Below are 21,512 nucleotides of genomic sequence, written 5' to 3' on the forward strand. Positions count from 1 at the left end.
CACGGAGAGGGAGGTTAACAAAACACAGCATTTCTTTCAACATTAACCTTGCTTAGAAACAAGGTGCACATTTGCTATATATTTGTAATACGAAGGAAAAGAAAAAAATCAGCTCCAAGCAGCTTGTTGCAGAGCTCAGTGGGTGAACCCGGAGGGAATTCAAGCTGCAACATGCAGTTTCACCAAGTGAAACATCTGTGATACAAGTCTGGCAGCAGTCAGACTTTTCTAGAGCAAATACCTCCCAGGAAAAGCAGAGCAACTCCCTCATATGCTCACATCTTGTGCTGCAAATTGCATTTGTTTGGAGTGGTTGAGTAACTAAATCCAGTGTCCATCTGTCGAGGGTCACTCTCGCACCAAGTGCCAGGGCCCTCCCCACAAGCCAGAGCAAACAACACCTCCACACAAAGTGAAGTCAACTCCACCCTGCTGTTGTCTGTAGCAGGGCTTTATACCGGTGCAGGTGGGCATGCGCTGAGGAGCAGCACTCATTGGCTACAGGCTCCCAGCTGATTGGTTCTCCTCCAGGTGTTCGGTTGCTAGGCGTCGGTCCAGTTCTCCACAAACTCCACTTTCTTATATATTCTTACTAAGGCCCCAACATCCATCTTCCCTGTTTATTTCTGGAAAAAAAACACCCTTAATGGAACAGCTTCTGTCCCATCCATAGCTCTCTGATATCACGGTGGTTGCCGCCTCACAAGTATTTTCCAGATCTTGACACAGATATTTTCCTTCTCTGAAGCTGCAGAATCTCATCAGAATATTTTATACCACCAGAGAAACCAAGAAAATGCACAGCGAAGCCACTCTGGGCACCAGAAACATTCAGTCCTACACACATCACTAAGTTTCTACTTCTTTATGAAATGGGGATGTTGCTTCCAATTCCTCCTGCATGCCCAGGTCTTTATTAGCCTTTGCTGTGCTCCTTCCTACACACTTTGGATTTGTTCTGTGTTTTTAAATAGCGTCTCCCGTAGCTCTTCCTGCATGAACATGTACCCGCACACAACAATTTCTCACTTCAAATTCTTTCACGGGGGAGCACAAGAGGAATCAGACTAATGGTATTTGGATCCATTAGCTTTCTGGGGCAGCACGCTGCGCACACAGCCTTCCACCCCAAAGCAAACACGATGCTGGTGACAGTTTTCATGCACAGAAGTCAAAAGGCAGGTGCTGGCCTCTCTGAAATGAACAGGGTTTCAGTTGGCACAGGCTTTCAGTCCTCTCTTCCAGCTCTTAACTTTCTTAACTTTCTTTAAGCAGGAGGAGGTGACTAAGACGCGGAGTCTGATGCTCTATTCCCTCACCACAGACAACTCAGAAGTGGCTGAAAGCTTATGTTTCATATATAGTTGTGGGATACCAGATCAAACTCAAGTGTGGGTGTTAAGTGGGTTGTAAGGCTTTTCTCTCCTCCACTGGCACCTTCTACCAACCTTTCCAGACATTTTAGCTGCAAAGGCAATACCACACACAAACACATCTCCTCTTCTCCTTGCAGCAGCTATGAGGAAGTATGGGTGGGGAGGGGGGGGGGTGCAAAAGCCTAGGAAGCAACAAGTGCCTGCACAGAATATGATTTAGCAAAATGGGACATCTTCCAGAGCAAGGATTTTTCACACATACATCAGTGTACAGAGAAGTCACAGTTCAGAGTGGAACCCAGCACACCAGCAGCTCTCCAGTAACCTCTGAAAAATGGTTCCATTACCTGTCCTGCTGTTGGCTTCTCCATCCGAAAAGTGAGGTCTCTTTCAACAAGAAGCAAGACTCCATGAATACAGTGAGGGTCCATATCCTGGAGCAGAACAGAGAGAAAATCCATTACCTACCTGTCCAGCGTGCTAAGGAGAATGTTCATTTTAATACAGTGCAAAAAGTTGCAATTTATCCCTCAAAGGTATTTGCAGAGTTGGGAAGGCAGTCACCAGCTAGAGGGAAGGCCATTCAACAGAGCACTAACCCTACGTCCTAAAGATAACCTGTTTCAGATCAATTAGTCTTACACTATTTAAGAAAGCACCAAAGAGGCCAGGTTTTGGCTGTACTAAAATAAAAAATGCTGCCCTCTACAGAGAGAAACATCTCAGAAAAAAAAATTAAAAAAAATAAAAAAAAATAACGAACCACATTCAATGTCCATTTTTCTTTCCCTGATAATTTCCTGGACACTCCTTCTAACTGAAGGGAAGTTTATGTACCCCGGAGCCAAAAACGTCATCTCTTCTCTACTTACTGCCAGCTCACAATCAAGGAGTCGCATCCTGTTGCTAGTGTCTAAGAGGGAGAAATTCCCACCACAAGGGACGTCTGGCAGCTGTAGCTCAAGCTCTGCAATCCTGAAGGGCTATACAGGGAAGGCAGAAAGAGGTAGAGGGAGCAGAAAGATCCATGTTGGGGGAAGAGGGCTCCCTAAAGATGCGGTGCCCCGTGTCCGGATAGCAAGAAAGGTGTCTAAGTGAGTTGTCGTCCCCATGGGTTAAGTAAGATTCACTCAGACCAAACATCATCACTCTGCAAAGATTTTGTCAAGTAACAATCCTTCTTGGTCTTGCTCCAGCTGCAGGAAAGCTGCCATGCAGCAGGACACAGTGACAGCAGAGGGAAAGCATCAGGAGAGATTTTGGAGCAAAAGAGAAGATGTTTCTCTCATCTAAAGCTAAGAAAAAAGATTCTTTTGAATGGGGGGTGAGGGGGGGGCGGGGTGGGCAGGAGGGAAACACAACATAACTGAAACACCTCCCCAAACAGTAAGAGGTTGATCGGTTCTCTCAAATCCAAAATGAATTTGTTTCTTCAAAACAACTTCTTCACACATTCCATGTTATTTGAACATGGATCAAAAGGCCAAAAAGAATTTCTTACGTCATTGCGTTGGGTTAGGTAAATAGCAAAGTGCATCTGGAGAGAGGATGGAGAGAAATTATAGCTGGGTCAGCAGCTCTGCCTGCTGGAAAGTACTGAGGGATCAAGACTGGCCAGTTTGAAGATGGGTCACAGCACTGAATATTTAGTAAATTCCCATTTTTCACAACCCTTCTTTTATTCCAACAGAGCCATGCGAGGTACAAACGTAGGAGTGAGGGATAAAGAGAGCGATGGTGTAACGCAAGGTTACAACAAGGGCCAAACATTTGACTTGAAAACCGTCTGAAAAAGAAAGTTTGCCAATAAAGCTGTCAGGGGAGAAGTTCAAGGTTTTCCAATCCAAGAGAAAAATGTATTTCCCAAGCAACCAAGTACTTTCCACCATATATTTTTTTTTTCCTGTAAACAGTAGAAGTCGATCTCATCCAGCGCTGATGGATCCATCCAAATGGACCAAGGCAGTTCCCAAGAGAATTCCAGGAGGCAGGCAGAGCTGTAGGCGGCTGGATGCTTCAAACCTGCTAGTTTCCTGACCCAGATGAAAGCCCAGGGCCAGACTTAACCATCCCGGCATGGTTTGAAGCAAGGCCTGCTAGGAACGTCCACGCAGACATGGCAAACGCCAGGTACCCCTCAGTCTCGTTTAAAGTGAGTGCCACTAATAGGGTAAATGGACGTCCTAAAGACTCTGAACGGGTCTTCAGCATCAGGCCGAAGTCCTTGGTGCTTTTCCCATAACAGAACATGTAAATACACCCCTTGAACAGCAAGGTTTAGAAAGAAGCTTTCTGCTTTGACCTGCCTGTGTAGCTCTTTACCTTCATAATGTACTTTTCCCTTCCCAAGCCAACATGCAGAGGCAGCAGGCCACAGGATTAAGCATTTGCTCTGGCATGCAAAACAAACGGGAATCTTGCTCTATAAAAACGCCGGCAGAGGAAAATCCTGCAGGCATTTGTTTGCTGAAGCCCAGCCTGCACATTCCGCTGCCAGCGCCCAGGCTGCTCACTGACCAAGAGCCTGGCCTGGTGCTGCTGAAAAATGGACTTCAGAGCAGGTTTCCCAGCTCGGGGAGCCCTGAGCTGTCTGGTGACAACCTGGGATGCAACCTCTCAGCAGCGTTCATCTCTGCCCAAGTCCCTGCTCATTCCATAGCTTCCCACAGGAACGAGCACCATCTACCCCTGCAGCACGTACATGCTGCACTTTCCCTCATCTCCATATATTCCATATATTTCTCCTGCTCCTGCCTTCAAGATCTTCACTTCGCAGGGAGGATCTACAGGGTTAACCCATCTGAGGCTTGCAGCAGGAAAAGACTTGGCATTAGGTCAGCGGATCCACTCTTAGTCACCGGCACTTTGTTGTTGAGTCAAGAGGAAAACGTCCCTTCAACCCTGAATGAGCAACACTGGACCTCACCATTTACCAGATTTCATCACCGCTTCCAGAGTGGGCTTGAGGAAAACCACGGAATTCAGATCTGGTTCAGAAAGGGAGCAGAACAGCAGAGGGATGAGCAGAACGGATGGTCTGACAGAGATCAAGAGATACTGGGAGACATGTGGGGGATTTCAGAAGGGACTCTGTCAGGCCTAGCTACAGTTTTCTAGGCATTTCTGTCCTCAACTGATGACCAGTGACAGCAATGTGGTGGGAACATGGAAGTAAAGGTCAAGGATCTCCAGAAAGGCTCAAAGGTGCCAAGGGATTATCTCTGTGCAATAAACAGACAATAAGTTACCCAAATGGGTCTCATTAATGGAGTCAGAGTAAGGATCAAGAAACGTTCAGCAAAGTGATTAACCCCTGCCAGCTACTGCCACCTGGAACAAGAAAATGGCTTTATTCCCTCCATGCTGTATGAGACTGGGGACTAGACTCATTTGTGGTCCCACAGCACCATGTCTCAACACGTCGTTGATTTCTAAATCATCCCACAACTCCCAGCTGTGTTACTGAAGCACAGAAACCACAGGCACCAGCCTCATTAAAGTATCGTCCCGTTCCAATTTGCAGAGCTTGAGGCCGGGGAGACCTACATGTCCTGATTTAAAGGAGCACCTGCTTCAACGAGATTAGTCACAGCAACAACCCAGTGTTTCCTCTGGCTTTCTAATTAGCAGCAGATGGAAGCAATCTGGGACTAGTGGCAACGCAACCCACTTGCTTTCCAGGCGCCTCACATGAAAGCCTTTGACCTGAAGCAATGCAGAGTTACGGCACGTCCGACTCCAACCGTTCCCCGACACCCCCACGAGCAGCCGCACGTGCTCTTCCACCTGCTACAACAAGCAGTCCTCCTCCCTTGCTGCCTTTTCATTTTTCTTCTCCGCCTTTTTTCTCTGCGGTGGCCAATGATCCCTGTGGATTTCACACAGCTTCTCAGTGCCATGGCTGACATCTCCGAGCACATCATTTAGACTGAGGTATGGGGCTCTTCTCAGCAGAGACTGAAGAAAATCTGAAGGCGGGGAGGGCCTGCCCCTAACTCAGACCTGCCTAGGTTTTTTGGCCTTGTTTTCAGCTTGGCAAATCCAGGTCAGAATGGGGTTGGGTGCTCCCTGCCCAAAGACGACTGAAATCCAGGTGGCAGATGGAGACGTAAGGGCAGATGGAGATAAACCATCCCAGTAAGCCAGCGAGCCAAGGACACAAGTGCTCCGCTGGCCTCGCTGAGGGCTCTGAGCTCACAGCTCACCTGCAGTATGTTGAATGCTTTGAAGAGAGCAGGAACTGGGGAACAGCGCCGAGCATCCACAAGGACGGTCAAACCCAAAGCTTGACATTCTGGCCTGCAAAGACAGAGAAAAAGAAACCATGTTTGTCACCAGGGGGCCAAGGCTGCTGAAATCCTCAGACATGGCAGTGTGAAGAAAAGGTTAGAGCTTTGGAAGGGAAGGCAGTGCAGGTTTAGCTGTTGTAAACTCAAGCCTGCAGCCTCCAAGAAGGCTCATGAGCCACATGCCAGGGCAGATTTCTTCAAGCCTCCCTCCCCTCAGCCTGGAAACAGACTCCGAAGACCATTCTGCGATGTGCCGCTGTGTGGCTACCACATCCTTCCCCAAAATCCATTTTTCTTCTGATGAAGGGGTAGACTGGATTTACAATAATGCATGGAAGCATTCTGTGTGTATCTGATTCTTTCACAATCTGTGAACAAGGCAGAGGCAGCACAACAAGTTGGTCCCATCAGAGATTCCCACTTATCCGATTTTGGGACTCTCTGGACCAGCTCCCTAGGCCAATAAAGACAATATCAGCTTCCACAGCCACAAAAGATAGAGTGGAAGAGGCAGCAGCTGTCCCCTCCAGCAGACATGAGTGTCACCAACCTGGGGATGCTGTGCAGGTAGAGCAGGAGGCGCACGAGCTCGTCCGTGTTGCAGTGGGGGTTTAGCCATGCTGTGCTCCTCGTCGTTATTATGGCCACGGCCCGGCCCGATTTATCCCTAGTACCTGTAAAAGAAAAGCACCACAGAGGAAGTCAAGCTACCACGGCCCAGTTCCGATGTCTTGGAGACCCCTACTGCCACCCTCGTCGCATTCCCTAAAATACCCCACAGGGCTAGAGATAGTGTGTGCTGCACACAGGCAGATCACAGAGGGCTATAAATACACTTCCGAAGCACCTGGCTGCTGCCCAAGAGTGAAGTAGCTGAGTTCTACTTGTCCTTCTCTCAGATGAACTTGGACTGCTCTCTTCTAGACAAAGAAAAAAATGCATTCTTAACAGAATACGAACCTAACTAATGATAACTGCACTGCTGGCTTTTGGGAAAAGCAAGAATCTCTTAAGCCCAAAAGAGACAATCTCACATTCACTTGTTATGTGACCACAGACGGCCTATCACAACCACATGAGCGCTGTCAGCCTCCCATTTCTCTCCTTCCCCAACACTCTGTGCTCTGCGGTGCTACCAGGCTCTTAAGGAGCAAAAAACCACAGGTTTTCCTTAATGAGGTGCTGCAGCAAGGGAAAGCCCTTGACTTCAGCCAGCGATGGACACTGTTCCCTGCCCTCTGCTTGCCACAGGAGCTGCGCTAGCTCCAGGGACTCCCCCAACTAAATGATAATCTGACTTTAGACTTCACCATGCTCTGCATTCCCAGGTGCAAGGGGCAGAAATTTGCTACCAACAAAGGCAACGTTTCTGACACTGCAGCCACCATAAGCTCCAGATGCAAAGGGCAGGTAAAGCACAGGACACCCCAGCTTGGAGAGCTGGAGCCTTTTCCATCATTCCCACCATCCGCCAAGCAGGCAAGGCCCGCAGATCACGTCTGGCCAAGCCACCAGCTCTGCAACCTCGCACGTCACCACGGAGATAAGTGCAGTGGATAACAGTGAGGACCACCCCTCTATTGTGTGAAAAGTAATTTGCCAAACTACAAGTCATTTCCTGGCATACAAATAGCATGAGGGAAAAAAATTTCCCAAGAACAAAACAAAATCACACGGCCTCAAGCGAGTCACACTTTTCGCTATTTTCCACGCTTTGTTGGTCCTGTGCAAAATAACTGTCCTCGATTTCTCTCCCTGGCCTCGGGACAAGTAAGTGAGCAGCAGGGAAAGAGATACAGATGGGCAGCCTCAAGCCTCGAATCCTTCCCTGGTCTGACCTCAATCGGTCCCCAGAATGCAACCTGACCAAGGCCCACAGAGCCACACGGATCAAATCAAAAGATCACCCCCAGCTATCAGGGTCTCCAACAGTGGCTATTTGAACCAAACAATTCAAGACTGCATGAATGAAACGCTTCTCACAGGAGACTTTCTTCCTCATTTCATCAGTTATTAATCAGTTATTACCTCCTATTCCCTACAAAATTTATCCTTGCTAATGTAATTATCATATTACTTCCCAGGAGTAATACTTAGCATTTAACTGAATTATGTGGGCCCCTCCTTGGGTATCCATCCTTTCATATTTCAGCAGGCAATGGTTATGCACAAGAAAAGTTGTTAATCAGGACAATATTGCTTCTCCAGAGAGTCTGTTTCACCTTTAGACCAAAAACTCCTCTTACAAATCCAGTCATTTGTCCGGCTGAGCTACACACCATAAAAACATCCAGTCTGACCAGCAGATGAGGATGAAAAATCCTCCTCTGGAATTTGTTCTAACTATATATCTACCAAAGCAAAGTTGCAGATTTAAATACATCATGACTTACCTCTGTGCTTAGTTTCTCATTCTAATTTTTCCAGAATACTGAACTCTTTTATTTTCAAGTTTATGAGATCTTTCACCTCATTCTCATATTTCTCATAAGATTAACAAACTTCAAGTCTCTTCCAGAAGGCATTCACTTCAGCTCCATGAAAGTGCTGTTGCCCTCTTCTGCACCATCTCCAGCTTTCACCATTTTCTTGCAGAATGAGGAGTTTTGAAGCAAATGAGGGCACCATGTTGTCCTGAACAGCCCAAAGCACTAGAGAAGTCTCACCAACACATAACACAGAGGTGAAATCATGTTCTTGATGTAACTGGTCATCCACGCTCCTTTACACACGGCAGGGCAAAACTGGTCTTGCAGCCTCACCCCTCAGTACGCTCCCATCTCTCCCCTTCTCAGCAGGCAGCCCTGTCTGCCTTCTTTACTTTCAGGATGATTTTCCACTCAGACATGGCTCCCGAGTGGACTGAACGCAGCTGTCCTGACCCACACTGCACCTTCCTTCCTGATCCGCTCTTTCCAGCTACGGAAGGAAGCCAGCACAGGCTGCGGGAGCAGATGTTGCCGAGCGGCTCCGTTTCACACTGTATCCACCGGAGGGAGAGAGCTCTCCCTTCCTCTGATTGACCTGATGTTTGGTTAAATACAGAGCTCTTGCTTGTACCCTGCACATTAAGCAACATTGGCCGCTCTATCTAGCAGCCTCAGCTTTTTTTTTTTTCACAGCTCTAGCAAGATTTGGCCCATCCAGAAGTTTGATATTTGCTGCTGCAGAGATGCACAAACTGAATCATGTTCAGGTTACAACCGATCCTGGCAGAACAATTCTGAGAACCCCTCCCTTGAGGGAGGGTTCTGTCACCTGTTATTTAGCTGTGCTTTTATTCACCCCACAAGCTGCTCATCTGCACTGCACTGGGTTACTCCTTTCACAATCCTGCTGGGCAGCACAAAATCCAATGTTTTATAAAAATCTATTATATTTCCGCAGCTACATTTAACCAACCAAACTGCTAATTACAAAGCACAAAACTGGTTTTACAAGAGCCCTGTCAAGTGGCATCTTCTACACTCTGCTCCTTTAATTATCTACCAAGTGAGTCAGGTTCCTGCTGTCTTGAGCGGGTCTGATGTCAGGCCCACCAGCCTAGCGTCGGCTGCATCCTCATCCTTCTCCTTTTGGGCTGCTGGCGTGACCTTGGACACTTATTTTGGCTTTTCTGACTTGCTTAGTCAATGCCTTAAGGCCCTTGGGAGCAAGTTAAAGAGATTTTTCTTTAAGAAGTTCCGCTCTGCAGAGGTTTGGGGTTGAAAAGGGCAGGACTTGTGCAAAAGATGTGCAAACAGAAGTGCATCTCCCCTGCCCTCCTGCAACAGCAGCCTTTCCGGGCACACATTTACTCACCAGGCAGGCAGGCAACTCCACTCCTGAGCACTTCTAGGTTCACATCCTTGGCCATGGTGGGGACAGATCGGCCCCCCCAGGCGGTCCCAGAAGCTGGGGGCGTCACAGGAGTAGCAGCTGCCGAGGTTTCCTGGAGGACTTTCCCCACTGACTTCAATGAATCAGGGTCAACTGCTTCTTTTCTCGTCTCTACCCCTTCCGACACCGGCCCTGCAAGAGGAGCAGCAGTGAGAAGCCAGAGCACAGCTTCATTCCAAAAGCTGCCAGTAATACGCCAGTTACAACGCCAATGTTCCTTTTTAAAAAAAAAAATAAACAAACCAATTTATTGTGAAGTTTGAAGTTACAACTCATTTAAGACCAGGATTACTCGATTCAAAGACTTTTTTTAAAGGCAACTGATCAAGCAGGGCACATTTGCTGGCAGCCTCAAAGTCTGGAGCGTTCAAAGTCCCTGGCTGAGTTCCAGCAGTCTGAGCTCGCTGAAGGGATAAACCAGCTCCTGCCAGGGAAAGCTGCTCTGCTGGTGCAGAAATCCCCCCCAAAACACTTGCACATTTGCTCTTGAAAATAAGAAGCTGCCTCAAAGTTAACAAATAAGCTGGGAATCAGCAGTAAACAGACCGTGTTCTTCTCCTCCAAATTTGTTTTAATTAACAGTTAATGTGAAAGGCAAAAACCTCTTTTAAAACCCTGAGGAACGGGATGCTGAGGCCAAGCAGCTCTGTCTCAGAACTGGAGGAAACGCTCCCTTTACAGGACGCCTTGGCTCCAAAGTGCAAGTTTTGAGAACCATTTGCAACCCAAATTGAATATCTTAACAGCCCTACCTTCCCACAGGAGAACTAAGACTAGTTTCCTCACTTTGTGTTTCAATTTTCACATAAACGTAGATGGAGAGAATTAAAACTCCACCTGTGGATGCAAGAAGTACTAGTCCCCACCTCCCAGCAGAATTATAATCCTCACACACACAACACAGCTTTAATATCCTAAGCACATAGCTAGGGTATCCCTCTGCTTGGCAGGAAGATAAACTATGGAATAACAGCTACCCTTGACTGCAAATCGAGACACTTCAATATCTACCAAAAAAAGAAAAAAAATCAACCTCATTTCAGGCAAATCAATCTCATTTCAGAATGCTTATTTGCCTGAAGTCACAGTTTTAATTGCTGCCTAAAATGGACTTTAACCCTCCTCCATGCTGCCACCATTTGACTCAGTTTATTTACTAACAAACTCAAATGCTTCATTAAAGAGTAGGGCTGGGAACAAGCAGCCCTTGAAGTGGCTTTCCTGGCAAGTTTTGCAGCAGGGGAGATTTGCAGGCTGGGGCTCAACCCCAGCTGCTTTAGAAACTGCTCTAGGTGGGGGAGAGAGGTGCCCTCAGCAGCAGGATTCAATCTGCAGAGATATCAGACAATGAGGGGAACCTAGAGGGGCTCCTGGGATCCACCAAGGACATAAGTGAGCATCTGCTTGTTGCTCTTTGGTGATGTCCCCTCCAGGGAGCACCCTTGGGAGCCCATTTGGGCCACATAGGCTGGGGCAACAGCTTGAGGGACCCACATAGCTCTGGCCACCAGCCAAGGTGATAGTGCCAGAGCCTTTGGCCAGGAAGCAACCTCATGGAGCTGTGTGGCCTCCAAACTACCTCAACCTCACTCAAACTGCAAAAAGCAAACAGATGAGCTCCAGTGGGGTGGCCCAGTTCACAGCAGCTATCCCTACATCCCTCAGACCAGGCACGAACACCCTTTTTATGTTATTTGCAAGCAAGAGTGGAGGAACTTCTTTCCTAAAGCCGAAGCTGCATGACACAGAGGATTGCATCAAAAAGAGAACTGGAACATCTGAATTTGACATGCTTGTGGGTTACACCTTTCCCTGAGGTAAAGGAAGCGGTAGAGGAGGATTTGCTCGTATGCATTTCAAAGAGGCAAGAGCACTTTGCCTGCAACCATCCCAGCACGGTGCTATCTATGGTATTATCACGTAAAAACAGAGAGCAGGACTGAAATGCCCTAGCAGGTGCTGCTGGATACATCCCAAAGTGGGTTTTCATACAGTTTCTTGAATATAAAATTATTTTCACCCCCCCCCGAGTGAGGGTTCAACCTCCACATGGAATCAGTGGAAATTTTTAATTTCCACCTCGAAACACACAGCTCAAAATCCTTCTCAAGGACATCACCGCAGTATAAAAGATAAGCTGAACCAGGGACTGGGGGTGGGAACAAGGTAAAAAAGGTGTGAAGAACCACCTGTAGATGCAACAAAATCAGATATTCTAGTTCTACACGTTTTTTGATTTAGTCCATTTAATAACTAAATTCCTGTGCATCTGCTTTCTACTACTGAGGTTTGAACTGTAGATCTGAACTGGGTCAGAGGAGCTCAAGAATCGACCTGGTTGTTCTTTATAGTTAGTTCCAGCAGCAAAACATCCCCAAGAAGACTCAGAACTACCAAGACTTTCCTTCACCTACAGCCTGACCAGCTGGCAGTGAAAAAACCCTCTAAAGGACATCCCTCTGGGATTATATCTCTGAAATTTTACTCTTGGAGGTTTGACAAGGATTGGGTATAGGGAGGCGAAGGCCTTGGTCAAGAACATTACCAGCCAGTGCCTGCTCTGTGGCTCACATGGAGAGCTTTCTTCAAAAAGGGCTATCCAAGGCACCACAGTGATTTTTACACTGGCTGTAAGGTTCTTGAGCAGTCCCTCGGACGTGCTCTGGCAGCGTGGATCTGCACCTCCGACCCTTTCAAGTCTCCTCCTTTTAATATTTCAAGCCTGGGGAATTTTCCTAGCCGGGGGTCTCGAGCAATGAGAGCTGCCAAACCGGAGTGGCCTGTTCCTCCCGCCCCCGCCACGCACACGCACTTTGCTCTCTGCCATCTGCATCTCAAGCTCTGCAGAGCCAGCAAAGCGAGGCACAGTCAGCAGCATCTCCACTGGGGCTACACACTGCTGCCTACAGCCTGCTGCGAGGGGCAGACACAGGTTGACAGTTTGACTATTCCAAAGAAACACCGTTTTCACGCAGGAACCCAGCTGCCAAGAAATCTGGGCAACATCTGCTTGAAGCTGAACTGAGGATGCATTAGGCCTGACAGTAGGTGCTTTAATATCTCACTGCCTTCATGTTCCCACTTGAAAAATATCAGGTTAGCTCTCCCAGTCCTGCTAAACAGCTCCTACTTGAAACATAACCAAGCTGAGAAGAGCTTCGAAAGGAGGAGAAAGGGAGGGGGGAAATCCTCAGCTCTGCAATTTGCTTCTTACATTGCACCCACCTTTGTTGATCTCTGTAAAGAAAAAGTCGCATTTCAAGCCACAAAACTGAAAACCAAAACACTTTCATGCAGTTTTTGCTATTTCCCCCAATGCTCCCTAGCAGGCAGCATTTGTCAGGAGTAGCTCTCGAGGCCTTTGCTTTCTGCCCACACATCTACCAGGTTAACTCCACAAACCTCCAGTTCTGCTGTACCTGTAGGAGATGAGGTCCCTGAAGCTGTCTCTTGGTGGGAGTGCAGAGTGGTGGGATCTCCATGACCCTCGACAGGTCCTGAGGACAGCAGTCCAGGTTCCAGTTCTTCTTTAATGGATTCCAGTGTTTTTAGGGCCACAGACTCACCCTCAATCTTTGACTTTTTCCCCTCAGAAACACTTCCCTGGTTCTCCTCCTCTCCTTGAAAACCCTGCGCTGCAACAGGCTCTGCTCTCAGTACAGAGTGCACTTCACTTCTGCCCTGGTTTTCTGCCTGACTTTGTGGCTCCTCACATCTCTCTCCATTCCTGTGCGTTTTGACTTCACTTGAGCTTTCTGGCTGTGTATCCACGTGCATCAAAGAGCTGCTGTTATCTAATGGTTCTGCCCACTGATTGCTCCCTGTTGCCTGGGCTTCTTCAGCAATTTTATGTTCATGGACAGAGACCTCTTGCTCTTTACTTTCTGACAAGAGTCCATCCACTGGACCTTCAGCAGAGCTGTAATTATGGCTACTCTCATTCTCTTTTAGAGTCCACATTTGCTCCATCACTTTGACTTCCTCAGGGCTTTCTCTTCTTTCCACTTCAAATTCATCTACTTTTCCTTGGTCTAACAGTTCTGGAGGATTTAGTGAAGAACTAAGATTTGCTTCCTGGTGAGTGCAGCAGCCACCTGCCCCATCGCCCGATGATGGGAAGCCTCTCTCCATCCCTGTGCCTGAACTCTCAGCTGTGGAGAGCGGTGCAGCGGCCTGGACCGCTCCAATGCTTTCACTGACACTGTGGCAGGAAACATCAGAATCTGCCCTGAGGGCGCAGTGAGGTCTGGAAGACCCTGTGACAGACACAGGACAGGGATCCACTCTCATCACCTCCTTCGGGCTCTTTCTCAGTGGTTCTCCAAGATCTCTCCTTATCGTCTCCTCGTTAGCAGCATCTAGAAGCATTTCTGGACACTGCTCTGGTGTTTCAGCACCAGGTTTTCCACTAGAAACATCACTTTCCAGCTCTGTGTTTCCAGAAGCAGCAGTCGGCTGTGCTTTGCAGCCAAGGCCATCTCCAGCACACATGTCACTGTAGCTGCACAGCGCGTATTGCCAGTCGATTGAGTGTTCACTGCTGGCCTCCTGCTCTGCAGGGGATGGATCCTCCACCCTGCTGGCAGGAGACACAGCCCCAGGAAAATGATTGCCCATGTTCCCAGGACCACCTGATTCCAGCTGACCTTCAGGAAACGGTCCACCATGTGCCATCATTTTGTTGCTTTCCAGAGCAGCTACATTGTCAAGAACTTCTGAAGAAGTCCTCAGAGTGTCCATTTGACGGAGCTCCTTCTGTGCAAGCACTGGCTGACTTAAGTTCTCGGAGTACATGCAATCTTGAATGACAACAGACCTGCGCGTACCCTTAGATGCATTCACTCTTGCTCTAGGCTCAGTTCTGTAATTTAAAGCTAGTGACTGGGTTAAAGAGCCTGTTTGTGGCCCAAACCTGGGCACGGAAACTTCTGCAAGTTCAACGTACTCCCCTTCAAGGTCACTTTGCAAGTTCTCTTGAGGCACTGGACTTGTACACACACCATTGACAACAGTTTTGCTTAATTGTGGAACTGCACTGCTAATGACCAAGTTGTCTTCACTCAAACTTTGCTCCTGTAGATACTGAGATCCTATGTCTGGTGAGCTGCACTCAGCATGGTCCATGGGGTGGCACAAAACCGAAAGCTCTTCTGTAATTTCTGGAGTGATTATATTATTTTCAATTATTTTTGGTTTATTAATAAATTCAGGCTTAACTACTTTCTCCCAGGGAACACGGAATATTTTATCATTAGTGGTTAGTAAACAGTTTTCTAGTGCTATACCCATCCGCTCTCCATTGATAGTACTCAACCATTCCAGCGTAAAAATAGAGGTATAGGAGACTTCTGGAATCACAATTTCTTCCACGTTGTGCTTGTCTTTCGCCAGACATTTCAGTACAACTCGTGGGGACTTCTTCAGATGGGGAACCACCTGCAGGTAAAAGTCACCAGGCTTTAAGATTCGCCAGTCGAGGGACGCTAGTTGGACTACAATCTTCTCGTGAATGCATAGGGGCCAGCCCTCATGCCGGAACAGCAAGCCACAGTACTGAACCTATGGAGAGAAAAGAAAGTATTTTCAGTGCCAGGAACATACCTCACTTTGAGATTTTGGAGAGAAGAGATGAACATTAAACTGTTAAAGGGAAGCTGTAGCAATGGCATGGTAAAGGATCTTTAGTAATTAGCACAGGGGAGTTTTCCATTTTGACGTGCTTCTCTAAAAAACTGCAACAAAAAGGACTGATAAAAAGAAACTCCAGCCTGTAGAGCAGCCCTAACCACATGGCATTAAAAAAATGCAGGCAGAAAGCAGTTGGCTTATAAGAAACAACACACAAAAGCCCCTGTGCTCAGCTGCAGATCATCCACAGCCTCAATCAAATGATCTGCATCACTTGTGGAGCATCTACAGAGAACTCCACGTTGCACCAGGTGGCAAAAGCCACCAACAGGAGCTTATAGATGCAGAAGTCTTATGGTGCAGAATCCCTCTAGTCAAGCTGGCACTGCAAAACTGTAGGCTCTTTAGACTGACATTGATGGAAGGGAACTAAATCAAGAGCTTTGCCAATGAGGCAAGGGAGAATGAAAATATTAAGCAGAGCGTGTCCAACGATTTTCTTCGGCTCCCAGACACGTGGTGCTGGGGCATGCGACATGGCCCAGCAGACTTTGGTTGAGCCAAATTAAAGAGCACGGAGCCAGGCAGAAAGCAACCCTCATGTGCTGCTGTCAAGAGCTTAGGCGAGAAAGGGGAAAACAAGTTCGGTGGGATTCGACAACTAGCGGATCACCACAAGTGAGCAGGAGGAGATGCTGTCGGGAGAAAGCAGGAGAAAGAACGCAACGGATGAGGAAAAAGCCATGGAGAAACAGGTGAGTGGGTGCCATCAATGGGCTGCAGGGAACTACACCAAAACCAAAGGCATTTCCTTCCCCCATGCTCTCCCCTAGCAGCCCAGCATTCACACCCTTAACACAACACAGCAGCAGACGCAGCAGTTCCCCCCACACACCTGAGCTGCGAGCAGGCAGCCCCCAGGTCTCTCCAAGATCTGCTGCATCCCCGTAAGGTGCCTAACTCCAGGGCTACCAGCTATGCTTGGTGATGCTTCAGTTAAGTCTCTTTAACAAACACTTTGCATCCAGCTGTTCTGTTAATCTGGATGTTGCTCCAGACCAGGGACATTTTTCACTCAGCAATTCCCATCAGAGACTGAGATATCGCCCCATTTTTAAAGTACTAGTCATTTCTGGTTCACATTAGTATCAAAAAAAAAAAAAAAGAAAAAAAAAAGAAACTGAAGAGCTAAAGAGCGCAAGCCTGCTAGGCACATACCTGCCCAATGAAGTTTTCTTGCTGATAGACACGTTTTGAATGTTAGTAGGTTCATTTATTATCTCTGTTCCACATTTGTGCTAAAAAAGTCCTGTTACAGACATTCTTTTCATTTCATCCCTTTGCAAGAGATGGCCTGGGCCCCTCACCTATTCTTAAATAATGCCCCTGCCCAAGTGAAAGAAATGAAGGGCCACTGCTGAACTAACCTGGCTCCGAACTACTTAAAACTTAAATCAGAACTTTAACAAAATAAAATGACTGCTTTGAACTTGATTCTATTTGAGCAAACTAAGATTTAAAGCCAGGGATGGCATAAGCTATGACATTAGCTATAATTTACTTCTAGTCCTGTGATTTATTTCATTTTCCTTTGTCACGAAAAGGTCTTAGGTAGAATTTTCCTGTCCGGGATACAATTAGGAAGCCGCCATCTAGAAACACCAGAGACTTCTTCAGTATTGGCAGCATTGGAGTTCAAGCACTCGATCTGGTTTCTTTTACATGGTCACATGGAAATCTGGATGAAGAAAGAGATTTACAAATATGCTGTATTCCACAGACCAGCTGGATGACAAAAGAATGCATTTATTCAACTCTTTTGCCATATAGCAGAGAAACCACAGAGCTGGGAGGCACCTCCTGAATTTTCTATCATCTTGAAAAAACAGGTAATGGCAGCAAGTAATTTCTGGTTTACGTTCATCATGTTGCGCACCGTGGCACCAACGCTATCCACCTCTATCAGAAGCATCTCATTCCCTAAAACTGAGCTCTCCCTTGTCTCTTCCAACATTGAACCCAGTCACCTGCTATGCTTTCTTTCCAAGCTGATGAATCCCAGCACAAAGAAAGTATTTTTTTTCTACAAATACAAACTTTTACTGCTCATCTCATGTAATACATTTATCCTAATCCTCCTAGTTGTTATTGCTCATGTCTCAGATTTGTTCCATGGCACTCTTCTGCCATTGACATATTCCTCCTTTTTATGCTGAGGCCACAGGTTAGAACTACCATCTTTCTCACGACTCAGGCCTCCAACTCAATTTTTTACTAAACCTCCTCCTTTTCACCAGCTTAGTTACCCATCCTGCAGTGCTTACATAAACCTCCACCCCTTTGACACAGTAATTCATTTTCCATGTGATTACACAATAAATCCTCTACAGAAAAAAACAGACAACCAAACATGTCTTTCTAGACAGACAGATGTTTAATGAAAAAGGCGAGCCTGACACTACCTGCCACAACACAAACCACATGAAAAAAATTATCCGATTTTTAATGGCTCGGTTAACCCCCATCTTGTTCAGCTTGTTAAATGTATTTTATTACCATCTCTGACATGACAGATTCGGTAAAACTTCCTGTTATCAGAAATTCAGCATTAGGTAGCAACCACTTTGACAGTGCAGGATGAAGATTACCTGGTCCCCTTGTCTTCAGTACTCACATTCTCAGTTCAGTCCTGGCAGTTTGCCTTCTGTTCTCTCTGTCCATTTCCTTTTCTTTTGTCTGTTGAGTTAAAAAATTCCTACAACTTAAAACAATTTGGCTGTACCTCTCTCCAAGTCAAGAGGAGCTGAACTCTGCAGTCTCATATGCTTATGCTCTCTGATCTCCAAGATATGGATTTCTCTACAAGCTAATACTTCTCTTACAGAGCATGGCTGAATTTAGGTAACCAAGGCCTCCTCTTACAGCAACACACTGCTTACAGAAGTTGCTGCAGGCTTTAGAAATCTCTGGACCTATATTTTACACATTTTCCCATCATGGCATCTCAGGCAGCAGAACTTGTAGCTCTTGCAAGAGTGTCTGAGCCAAATATTTTGTACCTAAAGCTTTAGACAAAAACAATTTGCATTATTTTTTCCAGAAGAGCCTGTATGACTGCACCACACCATATGTCACCAATCCTTTTTCTGATATTGGCATATTTCCTAATAAGTACTTTGAAGCCACCTACACCCGTTTCGGGGGGTAGAGGTAACTCATTTGCCTACTGACTGACAAACAACAAACGGAAGAACACGCAGTAACTAAACAACCACTAGAGCACAATGCCAAACTCACCAAAGTTCCCGAAAAACCTGCAAAGTAACAGTCTAAGCTGCAGCGAGAGCTAGATTAAAATCCAAGCGGGAATGTCGAGTCCTTTGGGAGCATAAATGTTTCAGCATTTTTAGTGCTTTTAAAGTGGAGCATCCCCTTGTGTCTCCTGCTTCAAAAAGCACCTTCAAAGGGGAGATGAATGGAAGAGGCTTATTTCAGTTGTTTTAACATTTCACTTTGAGGTTTAAGTATTTGCTCTTCTCATGTCCAGTCATTGGCAGAGCCAAATCAGGCCAGTCAGAGGACTGCTGGGAACAGGCACCATGCGCAGCAGCGGCAGCCGGGAAGAAGCTTAGGAAAGAGCTGGGTACAGATGACAAATTCCACACAGAAGTCCTAATTCCTAGAGGATGGCTGGGCTGGATCATACCCGTGATCCACTTAGCTCAGCAGTCTGAAGGCTGGTGGCAATACCAGGCTCTCAGTGCTAAGAGGAATATTCTCTGCACAAAGGCACTTCCAGCAATCAGCTCCTGATGTTTCTATCCGGACTACTGCTTTTCTTACATCCAGCTGAAGTCTGAAGTTAGCTAACACCTTATAATGCCAATTGCATTTCTGTCACTGCAGAAGATGAAAAAAACACTCTGAGCTCTCTCAAGATTTCCTACAGTGATGACATTTTTACTTTGGTGCATGTAGGAAGCACACACGAGGACCAGCTGAACTACAGACTACAGAGAATGATAGAGGAAACACTGCTTTTTGTTTAGATGCAGACAAGTATTGTGCACATAAGGTTTTGACAGAAAGTAGAAAAGGAGGAAAAGAGAGGGAAAAGCAGGACTCCACAGCAAATGAAATAATTTTGAGCAATAAGAATTAACACGAACAGACTTCTGAGGAAAACGTGGAATAGGCTGGGCCCTCCTGTAAGGACATTACAAGGTAATGTACCTAAAGTTCTCACAGTACCACAAGTCGGGCCCAGAAAAGGTTCTGAACAAAGAACAGGCCAAGGTTCTGGCTGGTTTTTGTGAGGCCTGTCCCCCTCTCACACTGCCCATCCTCCCGCAGGACCCGATGCCACCACCAGGCCCACCCATCCCCTCAGCACCCTGAGCCCCACAGCTCCTTGGAGCTCCCTGCAGATTGCCAGGCCCAGGGGTTAAAAAAAACCCTGTTTCTGGTCCCGTGCCAGGGACAGGTCTGGGAGTGCCAGCACATGGGCCTCCCCGCTGGCACAACGGCCCGCGCCATGGCCACACCTCAGCGGTTGCCATGTCGAGGTGCCCGGTGGAGGAGGCCACACCACCTGTGCCACCCTGCAGACCTCCCCTGCTCTGCACGCCCAGCCAGGCGAGGACCAGCAGCCCTGTCCACAGCCCCATTTCTCCAGGTCCCAACCCTGCTGCCCCACGGTGCCGCCGCTGCTGCCCCTGCCCTCACCACAGCTCGGCCTCCTCAAGCTCCTTCTCCACAGCTCCCGGCCCAGCCAGGCCCTGCCATGCCCATCAAGGCAGCCCCGCCTCTGATTGGCTGCGTCAGCCTGAGCTGCTTGCTCATTGGCTGCCACCACAGACTAGGTCCCTCCCCTACCACTCCCCACCTGTGGCCTCCTCCAAGGAGGCCTCGGGCCTCAGTGCAGCCATGGCGCCGTGTGGCCCCGGCGATGGCCCCAGCGCTGCCCCAACGCCACTGGGCTGGCAGAGGCGTGTGCTGTGGGGAGGAACATCCATCCCACTTCTCACTGCCCTGCAAAATCCCTCCTGGTGCCCAGCCTCACGGGTTGCCACCATAGTGGTCACTGTAGCCTCCATCTCGGGCAGGGCAATGCTGCTGACCAAGCTGAAGAGCTTGGAGAGTGGGAACTTTGGGGAACTGGCTCATCCCAACGAAAAAAAATAGTGTTTCTTTTGAGGGGAAAACATGTTCTGTGTCATCACACTAGACGTGGCAGCCAGATTCATGGATGGAGTAATCCCTGTCCTTGCGTCTGGTAGCTGAGCAAGCACTGTGCTGCTCATTAGGGTTTTATTTTAGATGTGCTGTGGTTGAAAATGGAAAAAAAAAAAAAAAAAGGAAGGAAAGAAAGAAATAAATAAAGTAAAATTAAAAATAGAAATCTAACTATAGCTGCCATGGAGCTATATAAAAGGGCCAGTGAATCTGTACTTTAAACTCGCTGTAACACTTAGGGATTCAGAAAAGTCAGTTGATGCTGGGTAAAGGCTTCAAAATCAACTTTTCAGAAATACGGCTTGGTAACTCCCAAATCCTCCCACGTATACCTTGCAAGCCTGTGCAGGGAAGTCAAAACCACTTGCAGGGTGACCAGCGTTCAGGGTGTTTATGTCTCTGCATAACAGAGAGGTGTTTTCCCGCAGCGTTCCTGTTCGTTAAGACAAATGAACATCTGACTATCCCAGCTTCTATTTGTTTTTTTTTCCCTCTGTCCAGGACTCCCTTGCTCTCCCTCACAGGATCTCTTGAAGAACTGACCACACACATCCCCCAGGTTCAAAAAAAAGAAAAAATCTAGAAAGAATCCAAGATCTAGTTTAGTTTTGTTTCCCCCTCCCGCACCCTCCTCCAAATTTTGGAGCCAAGTTTGGCGGAGGCATCTGACTCATCGGTTCAAACATCTGAGACGCGCAACAGTCAAGTGGGTTAATCTGGGGCTCGCTGTGGCGGTAAATGTAACGTGACTCCTCGGGGCTACCGAGCCTCACGCACCATTCCAGCAGCCAGCAAAGAGGAGTGAGAGTTGCAGGGAAAAACACGGAGCAGCAGCGCTGCATCCAGCGCGTCCCCGTGCCGGCGGCAGGAGCCCGACAGCTTCATCCTTGCTGCCAGGGAATGGCTGGGGTAGAAGCTGCAGGATTTGGGTATAACCAGCAAATGTCGCAAAGACGTCACTGAGGTTCCCCTCCAAACCCCTCCAAGCTTAGTGCTCCTGGGTATGGAAAGCAAGGGTGACGCTCCAAATCTGATCTTAGCAAGGCAGATTTCAGCCACAGTTTCTCAAACCATTTCAGTGCTGCCCGCCTGCCCTCCCACCTCT

At 47.5% G+C, this 21,512-nt stretch overlaps 1 protein-coding gene across 3 annotated transcripts in view; it reads right to left on the reverse strand.

The window, feature by feature from the left end:
* Positions 1 to 21,512, reverse strand: part of PLEKHG4 (pleckstrin homology and RhoGEF domain containing G4) — a 68,260-nt gene that overhangs the window by 32,864 nt on the left and 13,884 nt on the right. For all 3 annotated transcript variants that reach the window (XM_088529040.1, XM_088529039.1, XM_088529038.1), the window contains exons 3-7: positions 12,964 to 15,103; positions 9,467 to 9,676; positions 6,216 to 6,339; positions 5,582 to 5,675; positions 1,724 to 1,810 (exon numbers count right to left, since the gene is read on the reverse strand). In XM_088529040.1, the coding sequence (XP_088385166.1) occupies positions 1,724 to 1,810; positions 5,582 to 5,675; positions 6,216 to 6,339; positions 9,467 to 9,676; positions 12,964 to 15,103 (2,655 nt within the window). The remainder of the gene's footprint in view (positions 1 to 1,723; positions 1,811 to 5,581; positions 5,676 to 6,215; positions 6,340 to 9,466; positions 9,677 to 12,963; positions 15,104 to 21,512) is intronic.

The sequence above is a fragment of the Tinamus guttatus genome, unplaced genomic scaffold (genome assembly GCF_059628265.1).
Source record: "Tinamus guttatus ecotype Peru unplaced genomic scaffold, ASM5962826v1 Tinamus_guttatus_pri_ptg000323l, whole genome shotgun sequence".
Lineage (NCBI taxonomy): Eukaryota > Metazoa > Chordata > Aves > Tinamiformes > Tinamidae > Tinamus > Tinamus guttatus.